The sequence below is a fragment of the Eumetopias jubatus genome, unplaced genomic scaffold (genome assembly GCF_037043125.1).
Source record: "Eumetopias jubatus isolate StellerSeaLion01/CBP00866 unplaced genomic scaffold, mEumJub1_p1.0 scaffold_8, whole genome shotgun sequence".
Lineage (NCBI taxonomy): Eukaryota > Metazoa > Chordata > Mammalia > Carnivora > Otariidae > Eumetopias > Eumetopias jubatus.
The window spans coordinates 128,677,673-128,690,627 of record NW_028274814.1 but is presented as its reverse complement, the minus strand read 5'-3'; the positions used below and the strand labels follow the sequence as shown (position 1 = coordinate 128,690,627).

At 43.7% G+C, this 12,955-nt stretch overlaps 1 protein-coding gene across 1 annotated transcript in view; it reads left to right on the top strand.

Moving 5' to 3' along the window:
* LOC148163811 (xylosyl- and glucuronyltransferase LARGE1-like) overlaps window positions 1-12,955 on the top strand; it is a 304,191-nt gene that overhangs the window by 268,979 nt on the left and 22,257 nt on the right. The window contains exon 5 of the mRNA XM_088025737.1: window positions 42-165. Coding sequence (XP_087881863.1) covers window positions 42-165 — 124 coding nt within the window. The remainder of the gene's footprint in view (window positions 1-41; window positions 166-12,955) is intronic.

Here is a 12,955-nt window from a genome sequence, read left to right as displayed (position 1 = left end):
TCCTTGTCCCTCCTGACTCCTCTTCCCCCCACTTCTCACAGGCGGAACCCCCTGCACTTCCACCTCGTCGCCGACTCCATCGCGGAGCAGATCCTGGCGACGCTCTTCCAGACCTGGATGGTTCCCGCCGTGCGTGTGGACTTCTACAATGCAGATGAGCTCAAGGTATGGGAAGCGGGAGAGAGAGGTGTCTCCCTGAGCTCCTCGCGCTGGCCACTTTTCTTGCCTGTGGTCTTGTAGACTGGCAGTGGCAGAAATCTCAGCTTTCAACTGGGAATGTCCAGGGTGTAACTGAGGCTGTTTGCCATCCAGATCTGATTTTACTATGGAAAGCATCAAAGGGGCCACGTCGTCCACACAGAATGCATGCTGGTCTGGGCAGTTCTGGCCACCAAGGCTTTCTTTAGAGGGGGAGGCCATTGGCCTGGTATGCATCTGACAAAGGTCTGTGATGGCTCTTCTAGAGAATTCTGCTACCCAGGGAGCTCAGTGCTGAATTCAGAGTCAGATGGGGCTGGGTCTTAATTTGTTATGTTGTCATTTACTCGTCATAAGATACAAAGTAAATAATCTGTACCTTTGCTATGTCTGTTTTCTCACCAGTAAAGAGGTGATTATCAGGTGCCTGGGTGGCTCAGTCAGTTGGGCGTCTGCCTTCGGCTCAGGTCATGATCCCAGGGTCCTGGGATCAAGTCCCGCATCCGGCTCCCTGCTCAGCAGGGAGTCTGCTTCTCCCTCCGACCTTCCTCCTTCTCATGCTCTCTACCATTCTCTCTCTCTCTCTCTCTCAATAAATAAATAAAAATCTTTAAAAAATTTAAGAAAAATAAAAAAAATAAAGTGATTATCATACCAACCTCATTGGATAATGAACCGGCAAAAGTGAGAGAATAGATGTGAATGTGCTTTAAAAGATTATGCTGAATAAATATTAAAGGTTGTGTTGGAGCAGAAGGTTTCACGGAACGAGACACATTTGCGTCATGTCATTTCCTAGCTTAAAATCCATCCATAGTGCCACATGGCCTGGATCAGGATTGAGATTCACGGTCTCAAGAAGTCCTGCTTCTGGTTCTTGACTCTTCTTCCCATCTCATCTGGGTCCTTCCTGGAATTTCAGCCTGTTACTCAGCCCTAGGAAACATCTCTGGTCTCTGCTTACTCTCCTCCGTTTGAGCCTTTGCTTATGCTGTTCCTTCTAGCTGACATACCCTTCCACCTACCTTGTTACAACTCCTATTCACCCTGCAGGACTCTGCTTCGTCGACACTTCCTCCAAGAACCTTCCCTGACTTCTCCAGGAAAGAGGAGATCTTTGTCTGTCTACTGCTTTAGTTTAGAACCTTTTTTAATAGGGGAGGGGGCAGGGAGCACGTCTCACTCTTTCCTCATTTCTGGTGCATAGTTGGTACCCTGTAATGCTTGTGGATTTAACAAATGGCTGTTGTTAGAGGAACATGTAACTTTGCAGAAATATTTTGATGCTCTGTCTCCAATCACCTTGGGAAGGACTAAACACCTAGGCATGATTCTAGCAGATTGCTTGTTCCAAACCTCATAAAGCCATTATCTTTTCATTTCAGAGCCATAACATTGTAAGTAGATCACAGAGATGCCGGCCGGAGTTTCTGATTTTCCCGTATTTTAGACTCTGAGGTTGATCGAGATGTTCAGAATTTAGCATTTGGGGATTGTCGTGGTAATTTGTGTGCCATTCCAGTCTATTCTGAGCTAAAATTGATTAACACTCCTAAAAGGGAAAAACAAAATTTAGCAAATTGCTACGCTAATTAAGGTGAAAGCAAGCCTCTCTGTCTCCCAGGGTCTCAGCACCAACACAGTGGGGAAAAGCAACGGGAGGGGAGGCACAGCGCCCGGCATGCAGGATGCTTCTGCATCCTTCATCACTCTCCTTTTTTGGGCAATCCTGTGTCCTGCCCCTTGCACGCCTGTACCCCCTAGTTTTTTAAGAAAACACAAAAGTGGTTCAACAGAACCCCAAGTTCACATCCTGGCTTGCCTTTGAAGAACCATCTGATTTAGGTTCTGAGCCCTGGCTCCATCAGGTGTTTAATGGGTGGCACGCTGACAGCCACCAAGGCAGGGACTAAACAAGCTAACTCCTGTGAAGGCCCAGCAGTGTCTGAAATGCAGCAGGTCTTTGAAAATGCCCTACTCCCCTTTGCAGCCAAGGCAGCATAGGATTAAAATGCTCTTGCGGCACCTGGGTGGCTCAGTTGGTTAAGTGTCTGCCTTCGGCTCAGGTTGTGACCTTGGGGTCCTAGGATAGAGCCCTGCATTGCATCAGGCTCTCTGCTCAGTGGGGAGCCTGCTTCTCCCACTCCCTCTATCCCTGCTTGTGCGCACGCTCTCTCTCTATCTCAAATAAATAAAACCTTAAAAAAAAAAAATGATCTTGAAATCCACTGATGGTGGGAGACTGAAGGAGTAAGGCACGTAGGACTGTAATCTGCTCCTGGGAGGCCTGGGGTTTCCCTGAGGTTGAGGTCTTAGACAACGTGGGGGGTGGAGGGACTGGTGCTCTGACTCTCGCATGCCCACTTTCATCCAGGAAGACCAGCTGTTCATTATTTTACATCCTGGACTTTTATCTATTCACATTGGAGATTCCATGGCTTAAAAAAATAAGGAAAATACAATCAGCTGTGTTCTGAAGGCTTTGTCTCCAGTGTCCAGTCCTCTACAGTGACCTTTGCTACTGACCACCCCACTCAAGGTCCCAAACACCTGCATTTTCTTTCCCTACCAGTGAGACACCCGTGTCCCACCCTCCTGAGTCCCTTGAGACTCTTGTCGGAATCCTGTAAGGACAATGAGTATGAAAGCATTTTGTAAACACGATGTTGCCATACTTGGTGGTCACAGTGGTGATGATATGTACAGAATCCAACTCTGCAAACCCCGAACCACGATCTGCTCGGTCCCTGCAGCTGGAGCCTCTCCGGCTGTAGCAGTGCCATCTGCCTACTCAGCTGCTCCTCCAGAACCAAGAGTTCATCTCTGACGGCCCCCTGCCCCTGTCCCCACGTCCTGGCTGCCCTCCGTCTCCCCCACCACCATCCTTCTCTAAGCATTTGTGACCTCTCGCCAACACGACAGTTTCTGTCCAGATGAGTCTTCTCCCCTCTGCTCACTCCTCCCTCAGATGGGTTCTCCACCGGCAGGATGAGTTGGCTTTCCCAAAGCATGCCCAACCATGCCATCCACTTTCGCGTGCATAAAACCCTCCGTGGTTTCCCCATGCTCCCATTAGAGACCACAGCCCTGAGTGGCATTTTCTTGCGCTTTCTGGCTCCTGCCTCCCTCAGCTTCATCTCAGGCCCGTGTGTACCATTGCTCACACACTAGATCCTCACATCTGCTTTGCCCCGCCCCTCCCCACCAGGGGGCCACTGCAGAGGTTATTCCTCTGTCTCCTAAACTCTGTTCCCCAGTCGGCCTCCTCTTCCCCATTGCTAGTTAATTCCGTGTTCTTCTGGTTAAGCTACATTAACTCTAAGAGGCCTTCCCTGCGCTCGTTATCTCATAGGGGATCCTTTGTTGTATGTTCTCATAGGATCACATACCTTTCCTCGGTAACCTCAATGCAGAGGGTGATCTTTTCATGCCTTTGTGGAATATGCTGCTAAATGTCCTTCCCTCCCCTAGATAGTTGGCTCCAAAAGGGCCGAGACAGGTCTGCTTTTCATCACCCTTGTATCTTTAATGTCTAGTGTGATGCCTCGCCTGTGAAAATATTTGCAACATGATGATCGACAATAAAACTCAGAGCTGGGTCCCTAAGAGTAGTAAAGCCATTAGGAAGGGGTTTCTTGATCACCATCAGGCCTCACCACGTTCCAGAGGCCTGTTGTGCCTCGGGGCATGGGCGGACAGCCAGGTAGCTGTCTACCAGTGACCCTGCAGGGGCATGAATACGGCAACTCCATCTGTGCTACCCTGTGGAACGTCCCAGGAGCAGCCCCGGGACAGGTGAGTGTCTTTCCATGAGCGCATTAAAACACCATCCATTTGCTGATGTTAGCAAGGAGGAAGCGCAGGAGAGGAAGGGACTCATGCTGGGTTGTGAGGTTGCGTTCAGCAAGCGTGTCCGATGGCACCCTCGGCAGATACACACGAGGGCCTCCCCCAATCGGGCGTCGAGAAATCACTTTGTACAGCTGTTGGAAATGGCATTTCTCAGAAACACTCCTGTGGGCTCCTTGTTATATCTGTTAGTGCTGGAGAATGGACTAAGAGGGAAGAGGAAATTTATGAGGGATTGGTGCATGATTAAAAATGAACTGTGGGAAGTCCACGGTGGACTGCTATGCTGCTCTCGGTAATGACCAATTAGTGTAGATTTGCAAATAGCGATTGCTCAGCTTGCTGGTCTCTGTGGCCTGTGAAAGGCTCATTGGTCTTCCTGATGTTTATGGGGCCCATTCATTTCCAGCCTCAAGTCCCCATATCAACAGGCTGCCAGGACCGAGCAGGTCTTTGCGCCCCCAACTCTGCTCAAGACATGTAGCTCCTGCCAACAGAGGAGAGAGGCACAGGAGGGGGGACTTCTTTCTGTGGGGAGCATTGTAGATGGTGGCCTGCCGCCACTCGCTCATTACGACAGCCCTCTGGGATGGGCTGAGAAGTTTTATGACCTCCATCTCACGGATAATTTATAAATTGAAGCATGGAGTATTTGCCTAAGATCAGGCAGCTAATAAATGCCAAGGCTGCTGTTTAACTTTTCCCTCTCCAAATGAAAGGCTGTGAGATATGGGATTGTATAATTCAGGAGCCACGGGTGTGGAGCAGGTCTGGAGGGAAGGAGAGAGGCATGGGCTGCAGCCGCCGTGGGATGAAACGGCCACTGTTGAGTTGGGCTTGAACTCAGAATTCCTGCTTTCAGGGCCTCTGGACCCCATTAGGCTGCCGCATAACATTGTTATTTATGGGGCACTTTGTTTCTTGTGTTTTCTGTGCTACTTTTATAGAATGCTCACAAGTCTGTGAAGCAGGTCTATTATTAATAACCCCCACTCTGCAGGTAAGGAGCCTGAGGCATAGGGAGGTTACTTAGGCCCAAGTCATGTATATAACTGCTACACGGCAGGGCCAGGATTAAAATCCAGAGCTACCTGACTTCATAATCCATGCTCTCTTATGTTAGATTTCCTTCTCTGTGGCCTGCTTTTATTTATTTATTTTTTTTTAAGATTTATTTATTTGAGAGAGCGCGCAAGCTTGAGCAAGGGGAGGGGCAGAGGGAGAGAGAGAATCTCAAGCTGACTCCCCACTGAGCACAGAGTCTGATGCAGGCCTCGATCCCAGGACCCCGAGATCATGACCGGAGCCAAAACCAAGAGTCGGCTGCATTACCGATTGAGCCACCCTGGTGCCCCTCTAGCCTGCTTTCCAGCTGGGACCCCGTAATTGTGTCTAGACAAGGGTCTTCTAAGCTCTTGGTGGTGGTTTTTTTTCCTGCTTGTTGCTGAAGAACAAATGCGTTAAGCATGACCCCTGCATTCAAGACCTACTGGGGATGGAGCTTCCTGCTGTAGATAAAAGGACACCGTAGTCACGCTGTTGCTGGGGTTTGGGATGGCCCCATCACTTCCCCCCGAGGGTCGTTTTCCAAACGAAACAGTCACTCTCTCAACAGTTTGCCTTAAATCAGCAACACATATCTTGTCAGTTTTCAGACAAGACCCTGCATACCGACCAGCCTTTGATCTTGCCCCAGTTGGCCCAGAAAGTCACCCCCATGCCATCAGCTGGGGTGAGGATGATCCCGAGCCTGCAACGGGAAGCTGCTGGGGCAGGGGCTGTTTCATGATTCACCTGTCCAGCTGGGGGTCCTAATTTATCTTCTTTTCTCTTAGACCTGATGCCTGCTCGTTACCAACATCAGAAAGGTTATGAAGTGAGATTCAGGGCTATGGCTACAGAAAATATTAATGGCTGACTCGGAAAAATTGGCTTCCCACTCCTACTCCGTTGCCTTTGTGCTGGTCTTTGTGGAGTATCGCAGAAGCTCTCTTTAGATAACTGCCATCCTACAGCACCCTGCTGTCCTTTGGGAGACATACTTCCACTGTTCCTCTCTTTAGGGGGCTGGGTAAACTGCTACGTACCCTGTTTCCCAGGAAGATGTGCTTCCTATAAATGGTGGCCATTTTCAGTTAGGAGGGACTGATGCAAACAGAAGTCCTAGGATTTCAGGGTTCGAAGGAAGCCCTATAAAAATAGCTGTCTTTGGACTGATGAGGCCCAGTGGGTGGTTAAGAATTGTCCAGGATCTCACATGTGATTCTTTCCAACACACTCCTCTTCCCAGAATTGGGTCTGGGTGTTTGTATTGTGGGGCCTGGGTGGTAGTTCAAAGGCACCACACTTGATAGTGGTTGAACTTCAGCAGTCACCAAATACCCCCATGGGGTGGGAACAGGTTCCAGTTAGGCTTGGCCTGCAGAGGAAGGAGAGGAATCCTGGGACTTGTCTCACGGAGGACATGATTTGTTCTAAGATGCCTAGCAGAAGAGTGAGAAGCCAGGTGAAGTAGGTATGACCTTTGGAATTGCCTTGTGCAGCTTCACTAATAATACGTAATATTGAGGGTAATACACATTGCTTAATTGTCTTTTTAAAAGTGTTACCTCTGGCCCCTCTTTACTGGTGAAGATTAAATGCAGTAAATGAGGTCTCATAATGGAAAGCACATGGTGTTTGGCACTAGTAGGCACTCAAAAATTCTGTGTTTATTCCTTCTCTTTTCCTAGATGTGAAAATGGCTATGATTAATCTCTTAAATCTTTGCTCTTGTTCCTTCTCCCTTTTTGGGTCTCATGCTATGTAGGAGGGCTGACTGGGGTTAAATATTATGTCCGGGTCTGGAAAAGTTACTCTTCTCCCACTCTTCATCGTTTTTCTTGGGCCCTGGATCGTGCATGTGGTTTGTGAATATGAGGGCTGGTTCTCGAAGGCCAGCAATGCACCTCTGGCCTTTGCCATAGGTTCTACTCTCTTGGATAACAAGGGTGAGATCATAGAATGGGCATGGATGAGTGAAATGCATCTGAAAACATATTTAGAAGGCTGGTCATTGGCTTTTAAATACCACACATGGAAAATTATAAGCAACCAACAAAAAATTGTAATCTGCATTAGAAAAGAATCTTTCCTGTGTCGGTTGTACAATTCACTTTATACACAGGCAAATATTTCTTTGTATAATGGAGTGTCCTAATGAATGGGCCCTGTCTCCTTTTGAGAATCGTAGAATCTTAATTAGGAAGGAGCTTGGCATTCATTTGGCATAACCTTCCACTTTCTTCTGTAATATTCTATATAAATGGCCATTAATCTTCTGCTTTTGAATACTTACAGAGATAAGAGACCATTACCTCCCACAGGACCATGTTCCATATTTAGAAACTCTATTAGAAGTATTCGCCTTGTGCTATACTGAAATCTTTTATCTTTTTGATTCCCCCATTGGTCCTGAGCATTAATAAAGACCAAATGCAAGTGTATATATATCATTGTCTGTTAACTCATGTGCCTTCCCCACTAGACTGTGAGAACCAGGAGGGCAAGACCTTTAACTTTTATCTCTATGCCCAGCTCTTAGGACAAAACCTGGTCAGAAGTGGCTCCAGGAAATGCATGGGTTCTATGCCATGGGGCTGTAGACTGAGTCAGCCATCTGCTTGGGGACCAGCAGATCCACTGAGTCCTCTGCTCTTCTCCATTCTTTCAACCATAGCCCAAATGGCAGTGCTTGGAATGTAGCTGACACTTAAATTTATCTTGTGACGTTTCTGTGTAATACATGGTTTCCACGTTTCCTTGAATGTGCTCATGTCCATCGCTGTCTCCTCCACGGTTCTCTGTGGGCCTTCAGAATACAACAGGTGTGTCAGATCTACGTACCTGACGTGCCCCGTCAGGACCTATAATTGGCCTGGGCTCAGAGGCTTAAACACATTGAAAGCAACTAAGTGTCTCCTGATCTACCCTTTCCCCATCGTAAATGTTGAGCCCTTTCCATTTTCATGGCTGTGGCCTTCTTGTTCGGAGTTGATTCCCCTTGATAAACAGGGAAGTGCTTTCGTGTACCTTATTTCGCTGTGTCCTCAAGAATCCCATGCTGTGGAAACAGCACCCGTTTTCTTGTGTTAATAAGGAATTTACCAAAGGACAGAGAAGAATGCTGCTAATTGGAAGTAGAAGTGATACCAAAACCTGCTTCTTTTGGCCTTTAATGCAGTGCTTTCTCTTGTACCAAAAGACCGTACCTGTCCACAACCTGAGTTAAAAACCAACGTCAGTGATTCAAAAGTGTGGTTACAGTGATGGATTTTGAAATCTAAGCTGGACCAAAAAAAAAAAAAGACCAAGGTATTTGATGGATGACCAGGATGGGCAGAGTGAACTGGGAATAGGAGGTTAGGTTATTTTCCCAGTGAGAATAGGAGCCTTTGTCCAAATGTTTTGAAAGGATGAAAGGCTGGATTTGGGGAGTGAAATGTTAGCGCTCCAGTGTTTTAGATGAGGTATATTTTTTGACATGTTACCCTGGGATTGAGTGACAGAAGTGGTGGGGTGAAAATGGAATGAAAATTAGGAGATCCTGGCACTTTAAGATGAGCGTGTTGGGTGGTCCGTCCATAGGATGATGAAACCCAAGAAAAATTCTCAAGAGGTGAGAAGAACTCTATGCATGCAAATCACAAGGAGCCCCTACAGTCCAGGCTAAATGGGCAATAAGTTGCCCACATCAGGGGATACCCCAGAAACATATTTTAGTTATGAGGATTAAAAAAAAATCCCTCCTTTAAGAATAATAATAACTCTCATTAATAAGAATTGATTATGTGCCAACATAATAGCTTTACATGCATAATATTATTTTATCCCCACAGTAAGCCTTGAGGTTAGTATAATTATTTTCACCCATTTCCAGGTGAGGAAATGGAATCTTAGAAAAGAGACTCATTGAAATTATTCAGCGTTGTGAACCAGAATATGACACCAAGTAGTCCGGCTCTTGAGCTGCACTGCCCAATAGAAATATAGTGATGTATCAGTGGTATAATTTCAAGTTTTCTCCTGGTCATGTTTCCAAAGGCAAAATGAAAGAAGTGAAAGGAATTTTAATAATATAGCATTTTATGTAAGCCTATATATCCAAAACATTATCACAGGATCGGTATTTTAAAAATTACTAAGGAGATATTTTATATACTTTTTTTCATACTGTCTTCAGTAGTCAGTGTATATTTCACACATCTCAACTTGAACAGGCTGCATTTCAGGGGCTCAGTGGCCACATAGGGTTGGTGGCTATGGAGTGGAGCCTGATTTCTGAAGCTCCACCGTGATGCGAGGGCAGAGGGTGGAGAGACACATATCTTTGTAGAATAAAAATTCTGCCTGAGCCTTTTTGCTGTAATAATAGATGTCCTTAAGAAAATGTCTACAGCCCTTTTTGAGCAGAGACCTCAGAATACCAGCCACGTTTTCTCGTGTATAAAGAGAGCAGAAAATGATATTCCATGCAAGAGCTCACAAAATATACACCAGTGTATACTTCTTGAAGAAAGTATCATCAGTAATTTGCCAGCCAACCAAAAAAAGTAATCAAAATGGATATTCAGGAATGATGAAAAGGTCTTGTTTCAGAGGAGGAGCAGTATGTACTAAAAGAAGTTACACGTGGAATGATGTGTAAGTAATTGTTTTAAGTCAGTTGTGAAGATGAATGCAGATGCCGTTCTTAAAAACCTACACAAATAACCAAATAGTTTTGTTGTTTGTTGTTGCCACTTTACCCATTTTGCCCACCCTGCACCTCTGGAAACCATTCCAGCCCTTCTCTGTATCTGTGAGCTGGGGGCGGGGGGGGGGGGTTTCTTTGTTTTATTTTGGTTTTGGTTTTGTTTTTTTTTTCCCTAAGCTTCCCTTGTAAGTGAGATTATATGTATTTCTTTTTCTCAGTCTTATTTCACTTATCATAATGCCCTCGAGGGCCATCCATGTTGTCAAGTGGTCAGAACTCCTTATTTTTTATGGCTGAATTGTATTCTTTTTCCATTTGCCGTCAGTGGACACTTAGGTTGCTTCCATCTCTTGGCTATTGGAAACGACGCTGCACTGAATGTTGGAGTGCTGATCAGTCATTTAAAACCGATTGGAAAGTGTGTGTTGGATTTAAAGGTGCTAAGTTTCTTGTGTTTTGTATAACTCAGGAAGAATTCTGTAACTCCACTCTGATCATCAGGGGGAAAGAGACAGTAGGATGTTTCTGCAAAAGTCAAAGGTGACCATGGGTAACATTATAAACAGAATTAAAACTAAGTTATTGGAGATGAATATTGCAAGTGAAACAAAGTCTATATGAAGTAGGTAGGGAGCAAAAACAAAATGAGAGAGAAAAAAATAATGATGCTGGAGCATTAGATATACATATGGGGGGAAAATGACCCTTGACCCTCTTTGTAACCATATGGAAAAATTAACTTAAAATGAATCTTACCGGGGCGCCTGTGTGGCTCAGTTGTTAGGTGTCTGCCTTTGGCTTGGGTCGTGATCCCCGCGTCCTGGGATCAAGCCCCACATCGGGCTCCCTGCTCAGCGGGGAGCCTGCTTCTCCCTCTCCCACTCCGCCTGCTTGTGTTCCCTCTCTCACTGTCTCTCTCTGTCAAATGACTAAATAAAATCTTTAAAATAAAATAAAATAAAATAAAATAAAATAAAATAAAATGAATCTTACACCTAAATGTAAGAACTAAAACAATAGAACTGGTAGAAGAAAACAGAGGAGAAAATCTCAGTGACCTTAGGTTAGGCAAAGATTTCTCAAGTGGAGTATGAAAAGCATAAACTAAAAGAGAAAAAAATACTAATAAGTTGGACTTCATCTAAACTGATAGTTTTTGTTGTTCTGAGACATTAATAAGAAAATGACAAGCCACAGACTCAGAATATTTGCAAAGCATATGTCTGATAAAATATTTGTATCTGGAATATGCAGAGAACTCAGAAGAGTAACAAGAAGACAGATGACTCAATTTAAAAATGGGCAGCAGATGTTGAGACATATCAGTAAAGAAGACAAGGATAACCAGTAAATCCCTACAAAAATGCTCAACATCATTAGTCATCAGGGACATGCAAATTAAGGTCATCAAGAAGTTCTACTTCACACCTACTACAATGGCCAAGATTTAAAAAAACTGACAATCCAGGGTGTTGGTGAGAACATGGGACAACCAGCACTGTTGTACATTAGTAGACATATAAAACGGTACATCCACTTTGTAAAATAGTTTGTCAGTTTCTTAAGAAGTTAAACAGACTCATGTCATGGCCCACCAGTACCACTCCTGGGTATTCACGCAAGAGAAATAAAAACATGCACACACAAAAATTGGTATGTGAATCTTCACGGCATCTTTATTCATAGAATGCAAATGTCCATCAACAAGAGAAGACAGTTCTGGTATATCCATTTAATGGGATGCTATTTAGCAGTGGGTATGGTATATACAACAGTATCAATGAACCTCAGAAGTAGTATACTACGTGAAAAAAGCCAGACGCAAAGGACTGCACATTTTACACTTATACAAAATTCTTGAAAGCAAGACAGGAGGTACTAGGTGCCAAAGAATGGGGCGGAGGGTATCACCTGAAAAGGGGTGTGAGGAAAATGGGGGGGGATGATACAATTGTTACATAAAGTAATTGCGTGGTGGTTGCAGACTGTATATATTTGTTGAATTGTTCATTTAAAAGGGGTGTTTTTGATACATGTAATTTTTTTCTCAAAGCTGAAAAATAATGCATAAAAAACTATTCCAGAAGCAAAACCAACATCACTTATTTTAACAAATATACATGCTTTAAACTTCCGTTATTGGAGAAAAACCCTGATGCTTGATTAAGTAGCGGTATCTTAACTGTATGCTTAAAATCTTCAAGAAATATGTCTAAAATTATAAAATTAAAAAATAAATTTATATATAGGATGTCTCAGACATATGAAGAAAAAGAAGATGCAGATTTTAATTTCAGATTATCTCAAATATAAAGTATGTTTAATTGAAATTAGTAATTTCGAATTGACAAGTGCGATATTCATAGGAGGAAACAGCCAAGCTGTTTTCTAAGTAGAAAGCTTTCAAATACATAAAGCAAAAACCAATAGAAATATAGGATATATTAGTAGAGTTTCAGCCACTAAAAAGGCAAATCATATTGTTAATGACAAAGATAGTTTTAATATATAATCATTATGAGTAGATATGAAAGCTCACATCCATAAAATGGAATAAAATTGCATTTTCATGTGTTTATGAAAAAATTACATAAATTGAGGGCACAAGAAAACCTCATTAAATTCCAAACATAAAAATTATACAGACCCCATTCTTGGCTGCAATGAAGTAATACTACATCAGAAACTTTTAAATGAGAGATTCAACATACCTGGAAATTAGGGGAAGATGAAGAATTTTTCTAAATGCTTATTTAATCCAAAAGGAAGTAAAACTAAAAATTATAGCCTATTTTGAAAAACCACAAAAGAGGAATATTTCACAGTAAAGCTTATGGAATGTGCCCAAAGCTGTCACTGGAGATGTTTTAATAGCCTTCAAGTGCCTCCATTATTCAAACACAAGGATGATGATAAATGCGCCTCACATTCCATTTGATAATTTAAACAAGAATAATGGTGTGGACTTAAGGAAAGCAGAAGGAAAATAAAGTTAATAGCAGAAGGCTGTGAAATAAGAAAAGTAAAAAGCAAAGCTAGAATTAAATTTTTGAAAGCTGGTTCTGTGTATGAGAAAATGGCAGTCCTCTGGCCAATTTAGGAATGAGCAATGGAGAAAATATTAAGCTAAACACTGAACAAGATGGTTGACAACAATATACATAGAAAATGGTA